The 25658-nt window shown below is 36.2% G+C and overlaps 1 protein-coding gene across 4 annotated transcripts in view; it reads right to left on the bottom strand.

Annotated features, from left to right (window-relative positions):
• Nucleotides 1-7737: 7737 nt before the first annotated feature.
• Nucleotides 7738-25658, bottom strand: part of DMXL1 (Dmx like 1) — a 132885-nt gene continuing 114964 nt past the window's right edge. For all 4 annotated transcript variants that reach the window (XM_014844067.3, XM_014844066.3, XM_014844065.3 and 1 more), the window contains 6 exons: nt 24616-24743; nt 19899-19991; nt 17698-17789; nt 16475-16527; nt 12852-13069; nt 7738-9887 (listed from right to left, as the gene is read on the bottom strand). In XM_014844067.3, the coding sequence (XP_014699553.3) occupies nt 9663-9887; nt 12852-13069; nt 16475-16527; nt 17698-17789; nt 19899-19991; nt 24616-24743 (809 nt within the window). In that variant the 3' untranslated portion in view covers nt 7738-9662. The remainder of the gene's footprint in view (nt 9888-12851; nt 13070-16474; nt 16528-17697; nt 17790-19898; nt 19992-24615; nt 24744-25658) is intronic.

A 25658-nucleotide genomic window follows, 5' to 3' on the forward strand; every position in this document is an offset into this window, starting at 1 on the left:
AACTTAAGATCTGTAGGTCCTGTTCTAATCCTTAAAATAACCTATAATGTAGATCCTATAACTACCTTAATTTTACAAAGGGAAAAGGAGGTATAGTGAGGTAAGATAGCCTGATTAAAGTTACACATTTAGGAAGTGGCAAAGTATGGTTGAGAGACAGGGAAATAAACACTTGATAGGTGAAATAGACAAAAATCACAACACATTTGGGTTTAATGTCCCAAACAGGAATATACACAAGGTTTAGAGATGTTTAGAAGAGGACACTGTGGTTATAGCTAAAGGCATGGAGCATCAGGAAGATCTTCCTGAAGATGATGTGTGAGCTGGGTTTAAAAGAAGGGAGTGGGAGCTTCACAAGCAGCTATAGGTGGAGAACAGACACAGTAAACATTTTTCAAGCACTAAGAAGGGCTGGGGAAGAAGTGGTGATTGGAATGAAGCTAAAACAATAGAAAAGGACCAAATCCAAATACTGTCTTCCTATAGGAGCTAAAGAATATTAATTTGACCCTTGGTTAGTAGAAAGCCAGAGGATTTTAAGCATGGGAAACATGTCAAATGTTGTTCTAGAAAAGTTAATCTGAAAACAGCATAGAGAATGCCAGGGCCAGGAAACTTGCTTATGAAGTTATTGAAATATGTCAGGTTGGGATGTTGTGGTAGGCAGAATGACTCCAGGAAACATGTCCACTCCCTAAGCACCCACCCCCCCCCCCCCAACCCCGGAACCTGTGAATAAGTTACCTTACACAGCAGAAGGGACTTTACAGATGAGATTAAGGTTAAACACATTGAGACCGGGAGATTATCCTGGATTATTTGGGTGGATCTAACCTAATCATATGAGTCCCACAGAGTGGAAAAAGAGTGGGAGAGGGTAAAAGTATGAGAGGGACTCTATCTGGGCCAGGAGCCAAGGAATGTGGGTGGCCTCTAGAAGCTGGGAATGAACCTCAGCCATCAAAAAATGACAATCTCCATCCTACAACCACAAGGAACTGAATTCTGCCAATAACCCAAATGAGCAAGGAAATGGATCCTCCCTTAGAGCCTCCAAAAGGAATTCAGCTCTCTGACCCTTTGATTTTCTCCTAGTGAGACCTATAGAACTGTAAAATAATAAATTTGTATTGTTTTAAATCCCTACACTGGTGGCAATTTGTTGTGGCAATAATAGGAATGGAATACAGATGCTGAGGGCCTAAACTACATGGACAGAAAGAAAGTGAATTCATGATTTACACAGGCCCTGGAGATTGATAGGATGTGGGGGATGGGGGAGGAAAAGAGTCATCTAGGTCAATTTAAAGGGTTTCTGGATTAGCAGGCTCACCCTTTGGTGGTGCTGCCCAGTGCAGAGAGGGACAAAGGCAATTACTTTCTAAATACTTTTTGAGTCTACAGTGATGCAACTAAATTAGGATTAAAAGGGTTTGTATACCTCCCAGCCTCTCCCACTCGCAAACAATTAGAAACAATCCTTGAATGCCCACGGGCTGTGATATTTCTCACCACCAACTGAGAGTTCTAATACTGGATCTCCCCTTTGTATGGTGGATTACTTTGGACAAAGCCTTAACGAGGAGCCCCATCTGCATGACTGCTATGAGAGTCAGCCAGGATGTCATGGTGTCTTCAACCTCAACCCCGGTAACTTTCACAATTGCTTCCTTTTAGTCTCTCTTGTCCCCAGCTGCACCCTGGGGCAGTAATCCCCAGAGGACCCTTCTCCTTTATCTTTATAAAGATTCTGTAATCTTTGTCTCCAACACTCAGCCTCTCATCCTTGGCCCCACATTGTTCCTCTACCTCACGTAGACTTGCATTTCTCCCAGTCGGCTTCCTTTTCTACCCAGCCTAACCCCAAGAACCAACACTTCAGTCACTCAATGCTAGTGCCTTGTATTTCTTTACCCCATAGTCCTTTTCTTGTACTCACCTGGCAAATCTTTCTAACCATCCACATTTTTCATATGGGTTACTTAAGAAGAACCCCAAAATGTGAAACTTGATGCTCCTCAGATTCATGACCTCTAATTTCAGCTAAGTCTTCATGAAGCCTGAATATTCTCTCACATCATGGATGGAAATAAGAAGGGGGGTCAATCTTTGCCCCTTTCCTCAAGACAGCTTTCCCAACCCTTACGCTTCCTGCTCTTGATATATGATCATATCTCCTATTTCATGGAAAATATACAGATAATCAATAGACAGGGGAGGGCCTGGTGGTGCAGCGGTTAAGAGCACATGCTCCGCTGTGGCAGCCCAGGGTTCGCTGGCTCGGATCGCAGGTGCGGACATGGCACCAAGTGGCAAGCCATGCTGTGGTAGGCGTCTCACATATAAAGTAGAGGAAGATGGGCATGGTTGTTAGCTCAGGGCCAGACTCCCTCAGCAAAAAGAGGAGGATTGGCAGCAGATGTTAGCTAATGGCTGATCTTCCTCAAAAAATAAAAAAATAAATTAAAAAAAAAATCAGTAGACAGTTTTCTTGACTTCGTACCCTGCCACTGAAAGTATCATATGCATCCATACTTGTCTTAACTTCCTTTCCTCTCATCCCAGTGAATCAAAGCAAACCCATTCACCAGTTCTCTAGTGCTCCCTCAGCCCTTTCTTCTATCTACAGGGGCTGCATTCTATTAAACATCTCTTCTTTTTTATCCTCAGCCTCTCAATTTCTATACTTACCCTGCAAAACATAAAAATACTAAAATTAAAGAATAATATAAAATTTAAAATTCTCCATGGACCCTACCACCTTCTCTCAGCAGAACTCACTTTTCTAGGGCTATCTAGACCTGAAAGACCATAAGCGCTAATAGTAGAAACAATGCCGAGTGGCCACTGCCTCAGTGCTTACTTTTAGGGGGCTGGGAGAGGGACCTCTACAATCTCAGAAACTTACCTTCCTGTTATCAAAGAACTATGTGTTCCTTCCCTTTAACTCTGGTAAAGATATAGGACTCTACCTTATTTAGTAGTGTGATAATATTCAGAAGTTAAGGTAATTAACTTTCCTATCTTACTTGGGTCAATAGATACTTAGATCATTTCATTTTCAAACTAGCTCTTGAATATTTCCAATTTAGGGGTCATAAAAATGTATTACAATCTAGGAAGCTCCTAATAACTAGTCCACTATTCAATGGCTAAATATATTTTAAAATAATTGCAGCTATGTTTGGATTAATGGACCCTCTGGGACCAAAAAAACAAAACCCTATAAGTCACCTGAAGTAGAGATAGCTCGAACTCCAGCTGCATGCCAAAAATACCTCTGTGCATACCTTCTATTTTTGCTTCTGCCTAACTGAACGTATAGGAACTAACTTTACACAAAGTTGTAAAGTTTAAAATCTTCTGACCCAGTTTTCTCTTGCATTCTTCTCTTGCTTCAAGCCTTTACTCTGCTTACTCAGTGCCAGCCTCCTCTTTTTGAGTGTAAGGAAATAAGTACATGACACTGTGATGTGTGCAATACAAATGTAAGCATAAATACTCTGGGAGGAAAGTGGAAGTGACTCACTTCCTGGGGGAAAGGGGAAGATTTCCCAGGAGAGGTTGCATCCAACCAAGTAGAAAAGGTTTAAGTTTGTCCTTTAACTACATTTTCATGGGAGTGATCAATGATCATGTCTGATTCAAAACATGGCCATCCTCCAAAATCATTAGCTATGGGCCACTGCTTCAATAGTCTTTCCAGTCCTATTTCTTTTCAGAGCATTATCATAACACGTAATCTTGTCCTTAAAGTAACCATATGTGTAAGGTAGAGAATAGATGTTTTTCCTAACAGCAGTCAAGGTGCAGATTGGGTAGAGAAAGTGAATTGTTCAATATCATGCAAAGGGATAGAAAGCTCAGGGATAGAAAAAAAATCAACATTTTGGAATCAATGATCTTCTCCTATTACTTCCATAGACCACAACCCCCTACACCTAGCTATTACATATCACTAGTGATTATTCCTTCTTCAGAGTATTTTTACTCTTATTTAGAATTACTTACCTCCTATGATAGTCACTAAAACATTCCTCTTTGTAAGAAAGCTTGCTAGAACGATTGCCGAATCAAAGGGTGACTTCATCCACAACCTTAGCCAATTTGATCAGCCACACTCCCCATGACACCAAGTTCTCTCTCCAGATGTTCACCGTTAAGCCATTCCTTTATATAAATTATAATGCTGCCCCTAGCTATCCTTATTTTTCTGTGATTGCACCACTGGAATCTTTGTCTATGTGGGTTATTCCTCACCTGAACTATTTTCTCCTTTTTGACCATCTCAAATCTCACTTGAGCCTATCCCAAATACTACAAAGGCTAGTTTTGTTTTGTCTTGTCTTTGGCTGCACAATTCTACTCTGAAAGCCTTTTTCTCTAAATATGGCCTAAATTCCTGGCTCCATTGATAGAGTTCTCTTGTGTACTTACACCCATGAAATGCTAGCCCAAGTTGGCAATGCTTTACTTGATTTTAAACAAGCAAGGCTCCCACCTTAGTTCTGGAGTACTCCAAGTATACCACCCTCACCTAGTGAGTTCTGACTCCCATGCTGTTTTCCTCCCATAGCCTCACTTCTTTCCTTCTCATTACCAATCTTAAGAGTAAAGAGTTGGTGTGCTAGTTACTTCTAAGTATGAGCTCTCTCTCTCTCTATGTGCACAGGAGCCTGTCTCTCTCCGTTTACATAACAATGGTCTCGTGGGTTTTTTAAAATAATTTATTCATTTTTGTGGTAGATTAGAGATTGTCTCAGAGTAAAGACATAGAAAGATCGTGGTTGTAAGTCCTTTCGTTAAAATCTCAGAAAGATTTAAGGGTGCGCCAAGTAGATCCCTTTTGTGAGATACCAGAATTTCTGAGAATCAAAAGGCGGTATGGGGGCCGGCCCAGTGGTGCAGCAGTTAAGTGCGCACATTCCGCTTCAGCAGCCCGGGGTTCGCCGGTTCAGATCCCAGGTGCGGACATGGCATCGCTTGGCAAGCCATGCTGTGGCAGGCATCCCACATATAAAGTAGAGAAAGATGGGCAGGGATGTTAGCTCAGGGCCAGTCTTCATCAGCAAAAAGAGGAGGAGTGGCAGCAGATGTTAGCTCAGGGCTAATCTTTCTCAAAAAAAAAAAAAAAAAAAAGAAAAAAAAGGTGGTACAGGGGCCCGCCCCATGGCCCAGCGGTTAAGTTTGCACACTCCACTTTGGCGGCCCAGAGTTTCACTGGTTTGGATCCTGGGCGTGGACATGGCACCCCTCATTAGGCCATGCCGAGGCAGCGTCCCACATGCCACAACTAGAAGGACCCACAACTAAAATGTACAACTACGTACTGGGGGATTTGGGGAGAAAAAACAGGAAAAAAAAAAAAGATTGGCAACAGTCGTCAGTTCAGGTGCCAATCTTCGGGGGGGAAAAAAAAAAACGGTGGTATATACCACAGTAACTTCACAAGTGGCCCAAGGTAGAGAAGAGCCTAACTCAGAAAAAAAATATGGGTGTGGACTTTGTCCAATGAATGGATTATAATTTAATATATAAGAAACTCATTAAGTTTTTAAAATCAGTTTTACTAGATTGAACAATAAGGGACAGGAATAGTACCAAATCTAAAGAGGGCTCTGAACTCTCAAATTTCTCTGGCCAAGAATACTTCTTAGTGAAAAACATGGGCCACTTTTATGGAAAAAGGAGGATGACTCAGAGGTAGAAAAAAACAACCCGGGGGTGGAGCCAAGAGCTGTGGAGAATCACTTCCAGGGAACAGGATTATTCAAGGGACTGGTGACATGTGCCCAGATAAATTTCAGAATCTCTATGGACCAGGGACTACTTGGTGACTCTTATTTCCCCCCTTTCAGAATGGGAGATAGCTGTCTCACCACAGTATGTTTGGTGCATGGGAAGCACATAATTTGTCTAACTAGTTCACAGGTCTTTAGACTGAGAATACTATACTTAAGGAATCTCATTCAAGGAGACACATACACACTGGAGCTGATTTAGATGATGGGATCCTGGGGCTCAAGCCTGACTCTGATGCAATAGTAGGATGAAAATATTGGAGTTTTGAGGAGTGTTTTGCATGTGGGAGGAATACAGATTTAAAAACTTACTTACATATCCTGGGCTGATACACTGTACTGCTTAAGTTCTGTTACATAGGTCACACCTATATATTGAATAAACAATCAATTGTACATGAGTAAAGCATTTCCACTGTGGAAAGAAGTGGGTTGTCACACCAATTGTTTCTATCACCCATCTGTATTTGCAGTGGAAGAACATAAGAAATTTTTCTTGTTCCAAGACTTGTGAAACAGTGTGATACTCTAACTCTGCATTAGTTCCCTGAATTATAGGCCATATACACACAGGAGACAACCAAGCAAGCAGAGGAGAAAAAAAAAAGTCATGAAACACTCAAAAACAGATTTAGCTTTGAAAATAACTGTAGCAAAAGCTACACACATTTCTAAAAGACTGATACATGTAGGTACATGTAAATAATCTATGTTCAACTTTTTCCAAGTACTCCAAAGGGTAACATTTTAACCTTTCTACTTAAATAATATCAAGCATCAAAAATATCTCAACAATTCAAAGAAGAGTATTCCTGACAACAAAGACCACTTCACTCAACAGAGCAGCTCCCAAAGTCATTAAGTCCTAACTGGTTCAAAAATACAGCTTTTTTTCACACACGATGTGTGTGTATCATGTTACTGACTGGGGTTTAAAGGAATCTGGAAAAATAGTACCTCGTCCTTCCCTTCTCCCATGTTAAAGTTTTCTTTTGTGTGTACTCTTCCATACATATTTCAGTCTCTACATACACACACAAATAAAAAAACCTGAAACAATAGGGGATATTACACCTTTTACTTTGAAATTTTTCTCACCAACCTTTTCTCTTGCTGACTTCTTAACTGTCCTGTTCTGTGAATTGTTCGCTGATTTCTCCAATAATTTATCATATTAAAGTTATCTTTGTATATAGGGATATTAATACTCTTCCTATTACTAACAAATATTTCTTCTAGTCTACCTGTCTTTTTAACTTTGACTCTGGTCCCCTTCCATATTGCATTTAAATTTTTTGTTAAGTAAAATATGTCTGTCTAGGTTTCCAACCCTATTAAAAAGATCACTACTCCAAGGTTGTATAAAAATTTTCTTTAAGTGGGTATCTTCGTAATGTGTTTCAACTCTTGAGGCAAGTGTGAGGAACTCCTGCAATGTTTCTTTTTTTTTTAAAGTAATTAAAAAAGGGAAGAAATGAATTTGGGCAAGACGGAGAGCAAGAAAGGATGATGGAGTTGACTGTCCCATGATTCTACATAAGAAAAATCCTAAATTTCAGAAAATGAGACTTGCAATGTTGTGTATTCCTCCATCATTACAAAGCCACATTCTCAGAAAATGCAGAATTTAAAAAATGTATTTTGATGCATCCACTCCATTAATGTGGATGAAATTTTACATATATGTACATCATTTTATACTCACATATACATTGCAACTATTTTTATTCTCACTTTTTTTGAATAATGCTTACCTATTAAGTTGAAAAGATTGTAGGAAAGGAAGAAGAGGATATTTGAGAAAATTATCCAATCCTTCCTACATTAACCAAATACAAATACAGAAATTCTCCATTTTAAAATATCACATATACTTTAAGTCAAATAAAATGGAATAAATATTACTTAAAACAATAGCATGCTAAAAAAAATAGTCAATGCATGATTGTTTATTTAAAATATTATGATTCTAGATGTAAATACATATGGGCTTACATAATTTATAGTTCATATAAACCCTCAATTAAAATGCTTAATTGTTCATCCACAATGCCCTTTTTCTAATAAGCATAATAATAAATTTTTTATCTCACTGAAAGTGTTCAAAGCCTTTTGAATCTTGATTTGTGAAGAAATTAATGAAAAATAACTTAAGCTTAACTACATCAAACAATGGTATTGTTTGCAATGCTGTCACAGACTTCTCCATGGTAAAATGGTCACATATTGTTATTGCACAATTTCTAGGTACAGGTTATGTGCACATAAACTCTCTAAATAATGACAGTTGCAGTGCTTTCACTGTAACTTACTCAACACATTTAAAATTATGAATACAATTTACAAAATCTTTAACAATATACTTTTAAGATAAAAGTATCCTGAGGATATTACAAAATTCATTATACCAGCCCTTCATTTCTTTGCTTTGACTCTTTAATTTCCAAGATAATAGTTGTTCATACTTTGTTACATAAAAATGTTCTTATAGTTCCTATTAACAAAATATATTTAAGCTAATAGTATGTATTTGTCCCTTAAACATTTAGTCCCATCTGCCTCCAGTCTCCTTGGTTAAAATCAAGTATTTATCAAGTTTTCTATAATTCTGAATCAGAAAAGGTATAGCACAAAACAGACAGAAATAGGGTTAGCACATTTAAGTTAAAAGCATTGTGCATTTTTAATATTTTGGTCGTAGTTTATAATAAAATAATATATTTTGGCAAAAATAATAAAATATAAGGTTTAGTTTATTTTCTATCAGTGGTAGATCTAGCAGGTATTTTACATTTGTAAATACTATCTATTTAATTTGACTGTTTTCACATTTGTTTCTAAAAACACTGCTATAACGTTTTCAGAACTTTGAGACTAAAAGCATCTAAAAAATAAGAAATAAAATAAAAACAAAGTGTTTGGTGCTCAAAACTTCTTTCACAAATTTATAAACTTACTTTTAAGTGTCTCATACATGCCAACACAGAATGGTTATTGCCTGCTAAGACTTATTTGACTCAATGTAATCTTTAAAATAATAATTTTGGAAGCCTTCCTGAAATTAATTTGAAAATTAGGATGGGAATTCAAAAAGTAAAAAAAAAGAAAACATAGAAAAAAACAGTTGCAAAAAGAGCAGTTATTCTGGTGGCAGTAGTTGTTATGGCACAAAAACACAAGAAAAGATGTAATTTTCTCTTAAATATACACAAACTATGTTCAAATAAGATGTGTAAGATATATTACATATATACACACAACCACACACACATATATACACACACTTTGGCTCCAGAGGGGAAACTGATGAAAACTTTACTTAATAAGCCATTTGGCTCCTTTATCACTGAAGTCCCAATGACAGTTTTAATAGAGATGTTTGTTATTTTTTTGATTTTTATCCAAATATCAATCTATCTCATTAATTAAGAGAAAAAGCATTTGAGATGTTTAAGTTTGAAAAAAGAAGTGAGGGTGTGGTGAATTAAGTGATGACTGATATGCAACTGCCTTTACATAAGGTGTGAAAGAAATTCATACAGAGATATCTGCAGAAGAGTTTATCAACAATAAGAAAACAAAACTCCTTTAACACCATGACATATTCACTACAACATACTATAAATATGTATTATTACAGCATTACTTATACATTCTACTTTAGGCAATATAATCTAATTCTGAATGACCTTGTTAATTTTTAAGGCATCAGTGCATCAAGGGCAAAGCTCCGTAAAATAAATATGAAAACAAGAAAGCATTAGCTTATCTGTGGCACAGAGAGTGATCGTTGTACATTATATGTGTTGGCCGCTTCCATGGAATAGGTAATAAATTATATATCTTATTTTTAAAATGTTATAGCATAAATTTCACATCATTTTTCAACACTTCATTTAATGGGCTAAACTGATCCGGCAGTATTCTCATTTTCATTGTTCCATCAGCGCCACATGAAAAAATGTGATTTGCTGGCCCTGTCTCAATTTGCATCACTCCTGTTCCGATATTTCTGAAAATGGATTGCCGAGCATGTTCATTGATAAAAGTGTGGAGAAGATTAAAGGCAGAGAGACTCCATATCTGAAAGACATTAAGAAGAAAAATTGGAGTTGACGGTTACCTTAAAAATTCAAATGAAAGATTTAGGCCTGTCTTCCTGTGCAAATAAGGAATTTCTAAAACAAAGATGGAGAAAAACGTGTGTAGGCCTAAAGTCATAACATCATGATTCTGTACAGGGTGTTGCAATTTTCCAAATCACTTTGATATTATTACATTCTTGAAAAATCCATCCAGTAAGAGAGGAAGGTATTTTAAACCCTGCATTGGAGATGAAAAAACTCAGGTATAAGGATGTTAAGTGTACAATGCTACAGAAACTTATGATATTATAGGGACTACAATCAAAATTTCCTATCTCTCAGGAAAGCTTTTACTGTGTAATTGTATAGTGGGGTAATTCTTTCTCTATAATACAGAATATCCACCAGGGGATCAGAAGCACCGGAAACAGAGAAGTACCAGACACCTAGAAGCCCTCAGACCAGGCAAAACCATGTTCCAACTGCAAGATAAAGTTAATTATTACAACTTCAGTATACTTAATTTACTAAGATTTTCTATTTTCAGTCCTTACCAAAATAAATGTGTCTTTCCTAAAGTAATTTATAAGCATCTTCACTTATGTGAAGGATCTAAATGCTTTCAGAATATCCATTTTAAGTTTAGGGAAACCAAATTATTTCCTGAGTTTTTGAGATTTTTTTTTCTTGTTGTTCGGGAAGATTGGTCCTGAGCTAACATCTGTGCCAATCTTCCTCTATTTTGTATGTGAGTCACTGCCACAGCATGGCCAACAAGCGGTGTCAGTCTGCACCTGGGATCTGGACCCATTAACCGAGGCTGCTGAAGTGGAACATGCCAAATTTAACCACTATGCCACAGGGCCAGCCCCCCGAGATCATATATATTTTTTTCTTTTTGAAAGATTTTATTTTTTTCCTTTTTCTCCCCCAAAGTCCCCCAATACATAGTTGTATATTCTTCATTGTGGGTCCTTCTAGTTGTGGCATGTGGGATGCCGCCTCAGCGTGGTTTGATGAGCAGTGCCATGTCCGCGCCCAGGATTTAAACCAAGGAAACACTGGGCTGCCTGCAGCAGAGTGCACGAACTTAACCACTCGGCCACGGGGCCAGCCCCAGAGCATATATTTTTTTAATCTTTGCTTCTTTTCCCTAAGTAATTCATTAATTCATACTACTCTACACACAAGTGTTAAATTGTGTCTTCTAAATACTACATGGTATAGTTTCAAATCTTTTTTTATTTGATTAAATAGTAAACCTCAGAATCACAGTACAAACTAATCTAAAGAACTAATCTAGGGGCCAGCCTGGTGGTGCAGCGGTTAAGTTCGCACATTCCACTCCTCGGTGGCCTGGGACTCGCTGGTTCAGATCCCAGGTGCAGACATGGCACCACTTGGCACACCATGCTGTGGTAGGCGTCCCAAATATAAAGTAGGCGAAGATGGGCACAGATGTTAGCTCAGGGCCAGGCTTCCTCAGCAAAAAAAACAGGAGGACTGGCAGTAGTTAGCTCAGAGCTAATCTTCCTCAAAAAAAAAAAAAAGGACCTAATCTAAAACACAGTATGACATTCTAAACTGAGGGCAGTTCAGAAAAGAAACTAGCTTCAAACTAAAGGAAAAGAATTTTGTATGGAAGTTCATGTATATATTTGATTTTAAGAAAAGCCTTTTCAAAATTCTACAATTCTAGTTAATTTTTTCTGGCTGAGAATTATGAAAACAATATGACAATTCTAACAAAGTAGTCCAACTTATTTGCATTAAATAGTCTCACTAGCACTTAATAAGTCTAAAGAACTAGTCAGCCCTGGTGGTCTAGTGGTTAAGATTCAGTGCTCTCACCACAGAGGCCTCAGTTCTTTTCTTGGTCAGGGAACCTCACCACCCATCTGTTGGTTGTCACACTGTGGTGGCTGTGATGCTGAAAGCTATGCCGCCACCAGTATTTCAAATACCAGCAGGGTCACCCATGGTGGAAGGTTTCAGTGGAGCTTCCAGACTAGAGAAACTAGAAAGAAAAAACCTGGCCACTGACTTCCAAATAAAGTGGCCATGAAAATCCTATGAATAGCAGTGGAGCATTGGCTGACATAGCACCAGAATGTGAGAGGATGGCACAAAAAGACCAGGCAGGGTACTGCTCTGCTCTGCTGTACACAGGGTCACTAGGAGTTGGAACTGACTTGATGGCACGGAAAACAACAAGAAACTAGACTTCTTCAGTGGGTTGCAGACTATTAGAATAACTTAGGGACTAGTCTAAACTGACTTATTCCTAGAGAACTTTTGAAGTGTGGCCAGAGAACTCTCTATCAAAATCACAAGGTATGTGCTATAAAAATGCACATTCCTGAGCCTTGGACTTACTGAGTATTTCTGGGGTGGGACCTAGCAACACTATTTCTGGGCTAGGGTACATTTTTAATAAGCTGCTTAATGTTTAAAGAAAGCTACTTAACATTTAACTAAACAACCTCTAAGTTTCAAATACAGTGGACTTTGAGAAGGACTGTTAGAGGCAGGGCTTATCCAGGTACATTCAGATTTCTTGAATTAGGCACTGAGTAGTTGGATGCTGATGCTATAAATGAAAAATTAGGGAGAAACTTGGGATAAAGGAAAATGCCAGTATATTTCACAGCACCTGAAAGTGAATTCAGTATCTCTGTACATGGAGTCAAGACTAATTCTAATGTCTGAAATATGTTTATATTCATGAAAAATCCAGTTCTTTTGCATGCATTAACTAAACATATTTGAAAAACGATTGTAAAACAGACAATATTATTTCATTCATTAAAAGACCTTATTAAATAATAATTAACATTGTTGACTACAAAGGAGTTAATATTTCTACTATTTAAATAGACTGGTGTCATCAATATGATTAAAGACCTAAGGTTTCTGAAGATTTCTTTTCATTGTGTAGATATTGTGGCATTACTGTATTCACCTTTATGTTGCCTTCAGCAGATCCTGTAACAAAGTACTCTTCAGTTGGATCAATAGCAATGGCTTTAACAGGAGAATCATGGCTCTGGAAAAGCTGCTTTTGTTGTCGTTGCCGAAGGTCAAATACACATGTAAAGCCTTTTCTGCCACCTGATATTAGTAGCTGATGTTTTGGAGCATATGCTAAAACAGTCGCTCCACTATCATGACAAGTAAAAGCTGAAAGTTAAAAAAAAAAACAAAACAGTAAAAACCATTTAACAGTATAAGAAACAGACTGCTGGCTTTTGGCCAAGTTGGAATGATAGAACTGATTCATTCTCTTGCCTGAAACAATTAGAAAACCAAGTGATATATAGGAAACAATGGTTTGAGACACTGAACATCAAGCAATGAAGAACAATGATCTCTGAGAGATGAGAAACAAATCAGGTGAGCCATACAATGCCCCAGCTTACTGCCTGTAGAGTATTCTCTGGCCAGGGCACAAAGAAGGGGAACCCAAATTGACCTGGGTTCCTGTCCTCACCAGGCATACTGGAAAACCTCATAATTCACAAGGTACTGGAGAGAGTACTCAGAAAGTTTTGCTTCAGTAGTAGGGCAAAATTAGCCTCATACTAGATGCTGCTTTGGTTCTATTTAACAAAGTTCTCCCAAATCTAACTGTTTCTAAGTTAACTTAGCTAAAATCTGTTTCCAAGTAACTGAGTCCCAGAACAAAGTTCAAAAATATTTACCGAATACAAAAATAATCAGTACCTAATAGGGTAAAATTCACGATGCCTGGCATCTCATAAAAAATTACCAGGCATGCAAAGAAGCAGAAAAATACAACCTATAAGGAGAAGAAAATCCATCAATTGAAACTAACCCAGAAATAACACAGATGATAGAATTAGTAGATAAGGAAATTAAAAGCCGTTATAGCTGTATTCCATATGTTCAAGAAGCTAGATGAAAGACTAAGAATGTTAAGCAGAGACAGGAAAGGTATAAAACAAGAGCCAGATCAAAACTCTAGAGATTAAAAACTACAACATTCAAATGAAAAATGTACTGGATAGAATTAAGAGCAAATTAAACACTGCAAAAAAAAAAATTAGTGAACTTGAAGACATAGCAATATAAATATCAGAAATATGAAAATATAATTTATATTTTTTCTTTTAAAAAGAAAGTCTAGCCTAACAGATCTTAGGGAAAAAAATCTGTATATAGCTCAAAGACAGTAACGGCATAACGATGGAGAAGGAAGATTTAGGAGTTAGCCTGCCAGGGCTGAACTCTTTGGTTTTGTCTGGGTTTAAATGTATACCTTATGTGAATTATTTAATCTAAGTCTCCATTTCATCAATTGTACAATAGGAGATAATACCACTTGCCTAATAGGTTTGTGTGAGGATTAAATTAGTAAATATATTCAAAGCATGGACGGACCTGGCATATAGTAAGTACTCAATAAAATTTATTATCATTCTAAGAATATAAATAAAATTATAGAGATGGGTTTTTTGAATTGAACCAGCACTCGGAAATATAACTTACATAGAGTAAAATGCAGAAACTTTAAGTGTACACACTAGATGAGCTTTGACATATGTACATTCCTATGTAACCATCACTCAGACCAAGACAGAAATTTTGCATCATCCCAGAAAGTTCCCTCATGACTCTTTGTAAATCCTCCTCTGCCACAAATGCAATCACTATTCTCATCTCTATCCAATTAGTTTTGCCTGTTCTTGAACTTCACATGAATGGAATTTTATAGTATAGACTCTTTTGCACCTGGCTTCTTTTCCTTCAACATAATGTTTTGGAGGTTAATCCTGGTTGTCCCATGTATCAGCAGGTCACGCTTTTTTATTGCCGAATAGTATTCTATTATCTAAATATACCACAGTTTCCTGTTGGACATTTGTGTTGTTTCCAGTTTTGGGCCACGATAAATAAAGCTGCTAAGAACATTACTATACAAATCTTTTTGTGGACAATGTGTTTTCATTTCTTTTGAGTATATACGTATGAATATATAATGCTGGGTGATGTTAGATGCATGCTCAACTTTATTAGAAACTGCCAAACAGTTTTCCAAAAGAGTTGTGCCATTTTATACTTCTATCAGAAAATCATGAGGGTTCCAGTTTCTCCACATTCTCGCCAAACCTTGGTATTCTAGAACCTTTAATTTTGGCCATTTCAGTGTATAGAGTAGTATCTTATGGTGAACTTAGTTTGCATTTCCCTGATGACTACTGATGTTGAGCACCTTTTCATATGCTTATTTGCCATTCAGATATTGAGAAAGAGGCAATTTTTAAAAGTCTTGAATACATTATTTCTTTCATGGACTGTGCTTTTGGCATTGTATCTAAAAACTCATCACCAAACCCAAGGTCACCTAGATTTTCTCTGATGTTCCCTTCTAGAAAGTTTTACAGTTTTGTATTTTACATGTGGGTCTATAATTCATTTTGAGTTAATTTTTGTGAAAGGGGAGAGGTTTGTACCTTTCTACATGTCAACATCCAATTGTTACAGCACCTTTTGTTGAAAAGACTGTCTCCATTGAATTGTCTTTGCGCCTTTATTAATGATCAGTCTATTATATACTTGTGGGTCTATTACCAGGCTCTCTATTCTGTTCCATGATCTATGTCTATTCTTAAACCAATACCACAATGTCTTGATTACTGTAGCTTTATAGTAAGTCCTGAAATCAGGCAGTATGACTCCTCCAAGTTTGGTTTTCTTCAATATTCAGTATTCTAGATCTGCTGCCTCTCTAGATAAACTTTAGAACCATTTTGTTGATAGCTACAAAATAGCTTGCTGAGATTTTGATTAGGATTGCATTGAATCTATAAAGTTGGGAGGAACTGACATCTTAACAACATCAAGTCTTTCTATTTGTGGACGTGAAATCTCTCTCCATCTTTGACTTCTTTTATCTTTTCTGTAGTTTTCTCCAACAGATGCTATACATACTTTGTTAGATTTATGCCTCAGTGCTTCATTAATTTGGGTGCTATTATAAATAGTAACGTTTTTTAAATTTCAAATTCCAATTGTTCATTGCTGGTATATAGGAAAGCAACTGACTTTGATATATTGACCTGGTATCCTGTGACTTCACTATACTCACACATTAAATCTAGGAGAGGTTTTTCCTCTGTAGATTCTTTGGGATTTTCTATACAGACAATCATGTCATCTGTGAATAATGACAGTTTTCTTTCTTTCCTTCCAATCTGTATACCTTTTATTTCCTTTTCTTGTCTTAGTACATTAGTTAGGAGTTTCAGTACAATGTTGAATAAAAGTGATGACGGGACATAATACTATGCAATAACTGATGTTCACAATGATGACGTGTGGCTACCAGATTCAAAGTAAAAACAAATGATTTTTATATTATCTATGTTCTACTATCCTTCATCAAGGGATAGTGAAGAGTTAATTATGTTTATTGCATTTTTCTGCTTTCAAACTCTGCCACCATTGGCAAAATAAACCTCAGAGGGTAATAAATATGTCATTAAAAACACATCCATTTAAAATCATGTTTTAGTTTATAAACTTCTTGACTTTCAAAATTTATAAAATGCTTTCAAAACTTACCATGGATTAAACTATTGCCAGGTGCTACAAGAGTATCCCATAAACATATGTTTCTGGAAAAAAAAGATTACTTCTTAAGTGACACAAAAACTTAACAGATTAACAGCCAGAAGGACCTACAACTAGAATATACAACTATGTACTAGGTGGCTTTGGGGAGCAAAAGAAGGAAAAAAAACAAACTTAACAGGTTAAAAAGTAAGTATGTCTCATATAGCTATATAACATTTGAACCCTGATCTCACAGAAAGCTCTTAAACTTACAAAAGCACCAAACATAAGCAACCAATACATTTACGTATGATTAATTTTTACACAAAGTTTAAAAAACTACTAGCTTACAAAATGAATAACTTAACAAATAACACTATATGAAGACCGAATATGGACTACCTTTTCTATTCACTGATTCTCTAATCTAACAGTTGACTGACATACACAAATAGTAGGATACACTGAATTTTCTTGAGCATGAAGAAAACCTACTTCTACTATGAATGGGAGCAGCTTTTACTCCTTTCTATGAGTCACAAAGGAGGCACCAATATATGTACAAATTTCTATGTAAGATGGGCTGAAGACTCCATATTCCTACAATCCCATTTCTAGTGCCAAGTTAGCCTCACAGACAAACTTATAAAAGCTCAGCAACTTTAGTAGGCCTCGATCTCAGAACTCAGTTGTATGAGGGGTGTATGAAAAGTGGGGATGTGAAGATGGAGGCCAGAAGAGACAATATCTTGCATATTTAAGATTTTGGGTGGGACAAGGATGGGCTGCCACTTACTAGCTATTGTACAACCAAAAAGTCTTTCTGAATTTCTTGTTTTCTTATTGTGAAACAGTGATAATATCTACCTAATAGAGCCATGGTGAGGATTAACTAAATAGCATGGCCAATAAAAACATTTTTTTCTTCTTTGCCTCAAGCTTTCTTAAACACAAAAGGAACAGTATGGAGAAAAATTAATTCCAGCAAAAATCAAATCCTTTTCTCCTAAAGTCTTAACATTAGAATATTAAAAGTACAGAAGGAATTTTGTTTTTAATGGCACCAGAATTTCCTTACCTTTACAATTAGAACACTAAAAATGCTCTAAGCAACAAGTCTTTATAGCAAAAATATTTCAAGGCATAATTATGAGGCGTAAGGACACGAAGCAATTAAAAAATAAAGCTCAGCTACGCATACATACACATCAATTTCAGTTATAATCTCTTACCTATTGTCAGTTGAAAGACCAGCTGTAGCTATCAGAGAGGAGGAACTAACGAAGACAAAATCATTGGCTGTTTTGTTATGACACTGCCAAGTCTGGAATAGTTATAAATAACAAATGTTATTGCCATTACTAACAATTTTATAACCAGATAGATGCATTAATCAAAAACTGATCATGTAATCTGTGTCTTAAACACGTCTTTTTTTTCACTGAACTTTAGAAAAGTTGGAAGAGTAAGAGAATTTTCATATACCCTTTATCCAGATTCACCAATTTTTAACATTTTGCCACATTTTTTTGTCTCTCGTTCTCTTTCACATAGACACTTTTCCAAGACCATTTAAATAAGCTGCAAATGTCATGACCTTTTATGAGGCCCTTTGCTTTTGTTCAAAGTTCAAAGGAAAACAAAAGGAGGTTAAACTCCAAATACTTCCCTTAGAATATTTTGAAAATTTTTGTCTTATAAGACAGAAACTAGGGGGCTGGCCCCATGGCAAGTGGTTAACTTCGTGCACTCTGTTTGGGCGACCCAGGGTTTCGCTGGTTCGGATCCTGGGAGCAGCCATGGCACCACTCATCAGGTCACACTGAGGTGGCATCCCACATGGCACAACCAGAAGGACCTGCAACTAGAATATACAACTACGTACTGTGGGGCTTTGAGGAGAAGAAGAAGAAAAAAAAGAAGATTGGCAACAGATGTTAGCTCAGGTACTAATCTTAAGGAAAAAAAAAAAATACAGTGACTATAAAGTCCTGTGGCATTTTGGGGCCGGCCTGGTAGCACAGCGGTTAAGTGTGCATGTTCCATTTCAGCAGCCCGGGGTTCACCAGTTCAGATCCCGGGAGTGGACATGGCATCGCTTGGCAAGCCATGCTGTGGCAGGCATCCCACATATAAAGCAGAGGAAGATTGGCACGGATGTTAGCTCAGGGCCAGTCTTCCTCAGCAAAAAGAGGAGGATCGGAAGCATATGTTAGCTCAGGGCTAATCTTCCTCAAAAATCAAAACAAAACAAAAACCAAAGACGGAAACTAGTATTTGAGATTATCTCAGACTGAATTATTTTCATAAATATTTAAATTTTTAAATAATTTTTCAAATATGTGAATAAAAGCATATTACAAATAGTCAACAAACTTAGAAAATTTACGTTTTCTCAATATTCCATCAAACAATAACTTAAAATATTATGAAAGGTTTAGTCAACGATAAAGGCTTCCAAGTTATGTTTGTTCAGATGTTTCTCTTCAATAAAAAAAGAATTTTTTAAGTGTATCAAAATCATCCCATGAAAGATTTTTCCTTTGAGTCGCTTTCCCATTCCCTCTGACCAGCACTGGAGCTGAACTAGACGATACATTCTTAAAACAAACAAAATCTACTTTAATCACCAAAAGCCAATAATGTACATTTTTTATCTAATTTGTCTTTTTAGAAGTTAAAAAACAAAGGCAGTCCCTAGGGAATATAAACTTGTATATTTAAATCTTTTGGCTTAATGAAAATACGAGGAAAAATAAATATTCTTCAAGGTACCCTCACCAACCCTCCTTTGCTTGCTTCACTTAGATCAATACTGTATTCCAGTATTTAACCTTGGGTAAATTACCAGAATCTTAATCCACATTCTTATTTTTTTCTTGATAGGTATTGCTTAGTCCTATAAAGGGCTTCACTAAAGCATATATTTAATATAAATTCAGTGTTCTGTGAAGCTATAGAATTCATTAAGCCTGTCCATTCCTAAATAGAGATATATCAATTTTTTTTTAAAGAAACAGGCAAGAAAATAATAGTATCAGCTATAAGATATCCTTTCTACTTTGTTCATAAGGGATAATCAGTGCAAAAAAATTAACTAAGTGCACTGATCTGTTGATCATTCTTTTTAGGTATAATACCCACTGCAGCTAAGTGAGGCTAGAAAAGGAATTAAGTAACCCACCGGTTGCATGGGTCTCTGGAGGTATCATGTTTTACAGAGGTTAATGTTCCACGTAACCAGAAACTAAGGATTTTTATACCTCACAGAGTAATTTTCATATAAGGACAGGAGCTTACAGTAAAGTGATTGAAAACATAGGACTAGATTGATTTTATTTTTTGGCTTTAATATTTCTTGCCTCAAATATATATTCCTGGCTTTTTAAAAATAAAAATTAAAAAAATTTTAAAAGTAGGAATCTTGGCTTACCAGGTATGGCTTAGGCATGCTTCCAGTAACTGGGCAACATTTCCAGTTCGTTTGATACAAACTTAAATATCCATCAGCATCAACTATTCCAAACTTAGAGGAAAAAAATATTTGAAAGTGTTTAATACAAGTACATAAGCACATATTTACCCTTATCCTGACTGTAAATCTCATATTTTAACTATTAAACATTTCACTGATAAATTGTTTGACTTTTCACTTCACCTCTGTGTGGATCTAGTCCAGAAAAACATTTAGAGACTGCTTAAAAAAACGCCAGGGTGGGAGTAAAGGAAACAAACATCAGACATCCATTTTATTATACTAACCAACAGCACAGTCTGCATATTCTCTGGAAGTAGTCCAAAAATAGGATACTGGATTTACATGTTAAGCTATGTGACAAAGTTTTAGCATATATACGATAGAAAACTCTTCATTTTGAAAAAGACAAAATAAGGACTTACAGAAATATACAATAAAGAAAACAAGTAAAGAATAGTAGAAAACAAAATGAAACAAATATTATCACAGTAAAAGAATTCCACTATAAAAACTCAGGGCAATTCGGGAAGATATCAAAATGATTCAGTAAGGGAGTATATGATACAGATCTTGAAGGATGACTAAGACTGCTAACAATTTTTTTCTTTAGATTATAAAAATAATGCATACTTATATAACAAAAATCCAGCCCTGCTGGTCTAGTGGCTAAAATTTATCTTTCTCACCACTGTGGCCCCAGTTCCCTTCCTGGTCAGGGAACCCACACTACCTGTCTGTTGGCTGTCACTGTGGCAGCTGTACGTTGCTGTGATGCTGAAAGCTATGCCGCTGGTATTTCAAATACCAGCAGGGTCACCCATGGTGGCCAGGTTTCAGTGTAGCTTCCAGACTAATACAGACTAGGAAGAAGGACCTGGCCACTCACTTGCAAAACAACTGGCCATGAAAACCCTATGAATAGCAGTGAAGCATTGTTTGATACAGCACCGGATAGTGAGAGGATGGTGCAAAAAGACAAGGCAGGGTTCTGCTTTGCTGTACCCAGGGTCACTAGGAGTCGGAATCAACTTGACAGCACTAAAGACTACAAAAAGCATACAAAATAAAAACAAATGTCTTCTTTGGATTCCTGCCCTCTCCCGTCTCCAGATCTAACAATTATTAACTATTTCATGTGTTCCCTTTCAGATTTGTTCCATGAATATACAAACCTTCACACATACAGGGTTTTTAAAAAAATAGGATCATAATAAATACATAGTTCCACAATTACATTTTTGACTTATTAAAGCCATCTTTCCACATTAGTACATATAAATCTACCTCATTTTTGTGCTGTGCAGTATTACACTGTATATTTGTATTATAACTTTTAAGAACTTTTCTCATATACAGTTTGCAATTTTCTCTATTATGAAACAGTGCTGCTTTGAGCATCCTTGTACATATACTTTTGAGTATTTATGTAGGATAGTTATCTGGAAACGGGAAAGCTTTGTCAAAAGGAATCATTTAAAACTGGTAGGTGAAGCCAAAATTAAATCCTAAGTTGTAATATCAATTTACACACCCATCTTTCTTACACATTAGTCAACATATTACTAAAATTTTAAGCATTGGTCAATTTACAGAAAAAAGGCTCACATTAACGTGCATTTCTTCAATTACTACTGAGAGTCATTGGTCGTGAACAGTTCTTTTTGTAAATTGACTGTTCATCCCCTTTGTCTACTTCTCCATTAAGTTGTCTTTTAAAAAAATTGATTGATAGTGCTAATATTAGGACTACTACCCCATTTTTTTTTTTACTATATTTGTTACAGATATTTTCCCAGGGTATATCCTTTTTGCGATACCCTATTTTCTGGAGTGATCTAGGTGCATTCTTCAGAAAGGGTATGCAGAATGTTTAGTCAAGTCTCTGCATACTTAAAAATGTGTTTATTGGGGCCGGCTCCGTGGCCGAGTGGTGAAGTTTGCGGGCTCAGCTGCGGCGGCCCGGGGTTTGGATCCTGAGCGCGGACATGGCACCGCTCATCAGGCCACATTGAGACGGCGTCCCACATCCCACAACTAGAAGGACCGGCAACTAGGATATACAACTGTGTAAGGACGGGGTGGGGCGGGGGGGGATTGGGGAGATAAAGCAGGAAAAAAAAAAAAAAAGATTGGCAACTGTTGTTAGCTCAGGTGCCAATCCTTAAAAAAAAAAAAAGAGGAAGATTGGCAACAGTTGTTAGCTCAGGTGCTAATCTTTAAACAAAAAAAAAGTGTTTATTTTGCCATCAAATTCAAATGACGGTTTGGACAGACATTAACTCATAGTTCCCGTTCCTTGTCCATCAGAATTCTGTCAATATTGTTCTACTGTCTATTTGTAACCTCTATTTTTGAGTAGATCAATGCCATTAATTTTGGAGGGGGCTGGAGAGGTTGTAAGTAATGACTTTTACTCCTACTCCTTCCTGGAAGCTCTCTTTATCCTTGAATCAAAAAAACAAAAATCAAATAATCAGGATGTATCTAGGTAAGGGCTGTTTCTCAATACTTCTGCCTACTATTGGTAGGCCATTCCTATTCTAAAATTCTATTTTTTTCCTTGCTTTGTGGAAATGTTTATTATTTCTTTGAATATAATGTTTCTCTTCCATCATTTTTTTTTTCTTCTTTTGAAATATCTTTTAAATGTCTTTTATGAATTTTCTTGGTTGTAGTCTCAATTTATTTCTTAGGTTATTTTCATCATGGAATAATTTCCTAATTTGTATTTACCAATCACAAATTTGATTTTCAATTGCTTCCATTCTGCTATTCAGCCCTTGTAATGCACAGTTCCCCTACTAACCCAATTTTGGGGAATCACATGTTTTTAATTTCCAAGAATTCTTTCCTGTTCTTCTACTGCCTTTGTTTCATAGCAGCCTGTTCTTGTTTTAGAATGCAATATCTTCCTGAATCTGAGGAATTCCTCAGGGGCCATTTACTGTGCTTAACACCCCTTTTAAGCTCATAGTTTTTCTGCAATGTTTAATGACTTTTGGCAACTCACTTCTACTCCTAATTGACAAATTGATCAGCATTACTGTGATAAAGTATGGGTCTGGGTATCTGTTCCATTTGCCCTAGTAGGCTTCCCTACTAAGGGAGAGCGCATGCTTAGGTATTGTGCTATTTGGCTCCATCATGGCTAACGTGAATGAATGTAAGTTGACTGCCTGCCAAAGATACTTGGGCAGGCAATGAAGAATAGTTTGTTGTATCTTAAAATACCCTATGTGGAAGGTTATAGTGAACGTTAAATGTTTAAAATAACTCAGATTGTAGAAGGTCTTGAATAACATGGTGCTAAAGAATTTAGGCTTCTAGATACAATGAGGAGCTTTGAAGGGTTCTTGGAAAGAATAATAATATGACCCCACCTACAGTGTGGTTATATAACTATGTTATTTGTTATATAACTTTGTTGGCAACATGAAGGATGCATTAGAGAGATAAGGGTTGAGGTATAGAGATTAGTTATGAGCAGTATAATATTGACAACCAAAGTGAAAAGGCATGAGGACATAAAGGATATTGGTAGGTTATACAAATGAAAGTATAGAATTCTAAAGGCCTCTAGATTAAATCCCCTTAATTTCCCATTAAGGGGCCAAGAATGTCGCTAACTGCTATTAAGAAATTATATGCTCTCAAAATTTTGTTTCATAATTACATGAAAAAATTATCACTGACTTGTGAAATGGTAATAGAGCCACGTGATAAATGTGGTAGGCAAAAAGGCTGCAGCACACCATGACACATGTTAATATGTGAGAAGGGTTGAAGGTTTGGTGGAAGAGGGAAAAGGAAAGGCAAGATGTACCATCAGCTAGAGCCTGTGAGAGTGTTTTTTAGTGGAGCATGGCCCTGAAGACAAAGAGCAGGCTTATTTCCCCTTTAATAGTTGTTTTAAGTGCTAGCAAGATACTAGCTGCAGAGAGAGGCAGTTTGAGGAAAGTAGGATTATGGGAAGTAAGGATAGTATGGGATGTTCTAGAGCAGGGTTGGAAAACTATTTTTAAAGGGCCACATAATAAATATTTCAGGCTTGCCAGTTATAGTCTTTGTTCTCTTAAACTCTGATGTTGTAGTGGAAAAGTAATCATAGAAAATAATAATGAATAATGAATGGGATAGCTGTGTTCCAATAAAACCTTATTTACAAAACAGGTGGCTAGGCTTAGTTTGTTGATGCTCTGTTCTAGAGCAGTGCTTCTCAAACTTTAATGTGTAGACAAATCACAAGAGTATCTGATTAAAATGCAGATAATGATTCAGTAGGTCTAGAGTGGAGTCAATAACCTGCATTTCTAACAAGTTCCCAGATGTTACTTGCTATTTGGTACTTGACCATACTTTGAGTAGGTTCCAGAAAATAAAGAAAGCAGATGTATTTAATGAAAAATGTATAATGTAAGGTGGTCCTATAATCATTTGGTCCTTACGCATCATTTAAGCGAATTTTAATGGACATATAGACAATATCTTTCCAGGAAGAACCAAATGCATTAAAGCATTCTTTGAGAGGAATTTTTAAAAAAAGAATTCATACAGATTAATATCTTAACATTACACCTCACTGAGCTGTTTTCTTCAAAGAGCACAAACTAGCAATATTTATAAACCTCCAACATAAAGAAACCATTTTCCCATTTATGATTTTATATACTACCTTATTTCCCTGATAGTTAAATCTCATTCTTGTAACTCTTGAATTGCCACCAGATCGAAAACAGGTTATTTGTTGAGAATGGCCCCATTCAAACATTCTGACGCTTCCATCTTGAGCTCCTGTCAGATCTGTATTACAAGAGGGCACAAATCACAAATTGATTTCAGAAACCTTTGGAAAATTTATTTTTTAATCCAATGTGAAAATCTTTATGAAAGAAACACCTAAGAAATGAATTACAGTCAATTAAACAAATTTACCTTTGTATGAAATTTCACTTGAACACTCAATCTTAAAAACAGTTATGTGATATACTTTCATTTGACTGAGAACATATCTTCATACAAATGAACAGAAGCAAATAAATCAGACCTTTATAAAGTTTATTTCCTTTTAAAATTATCCCAATGGTGTTTTAGTAGCCTTTAATAAATAACTTTTATGATAACCACTTATCAAATTCTTGGGATTACTAAAGAGCCAATTCTTTTCAGTTGTACTATTGTTTAAATTTATACATTTTCTCTGGAAAAAAAACAGACTGTAGAAGGTCTTGAATGTTATGCTAAAGAAAAAAAATCATTTCTAGTAGTTATTCTAATTGACCCAATATCTCAAATATACGTTATCTGTCTCATTGAGGAATATGAACAAACTAAATAATTACTAATTCTTCACTTCACCATTTACTAACTGTATGATACTAGAAAATGTATTTAATCTCCCGGAGCCTATTTCCTTCCTGTAAAAGGGGAATAATGATATAAAAGTCACTGGAGAGTTGTAAGAAGTAAACGAGCTAATTCATATAAATCATTCAGAAATATGCCTAACATATAGGACTCAATTTATGTTAAGTATAATTATCAGTATTAATGCGGTACAGAGGTAGTGAGAAATTATATCAATGTATATAAAGCATCTATTATACTGCTAATCATATTAGACAAGTTTGCCTCAATCTTTACCAAGTATTTAAAGTAAATGAACTTCAATTATTTTGAAATGTTTTAACATTGGGCTAGGATAGGAGCATGAGTAGA

This window comes from Equus asinus, chromosome 9 (genome assembly GCF_041296235.1).
Source record: "Equus asinus isolate D_3611 breed Donkey chromosome 9, EquAss-T2T_v2, whole genome shotgun sequence".
NCBI lineage: Eukaryota > Metazoa > Chordata > Mammalia > Perissodactyla > Equidae > Equus > Equus asinus.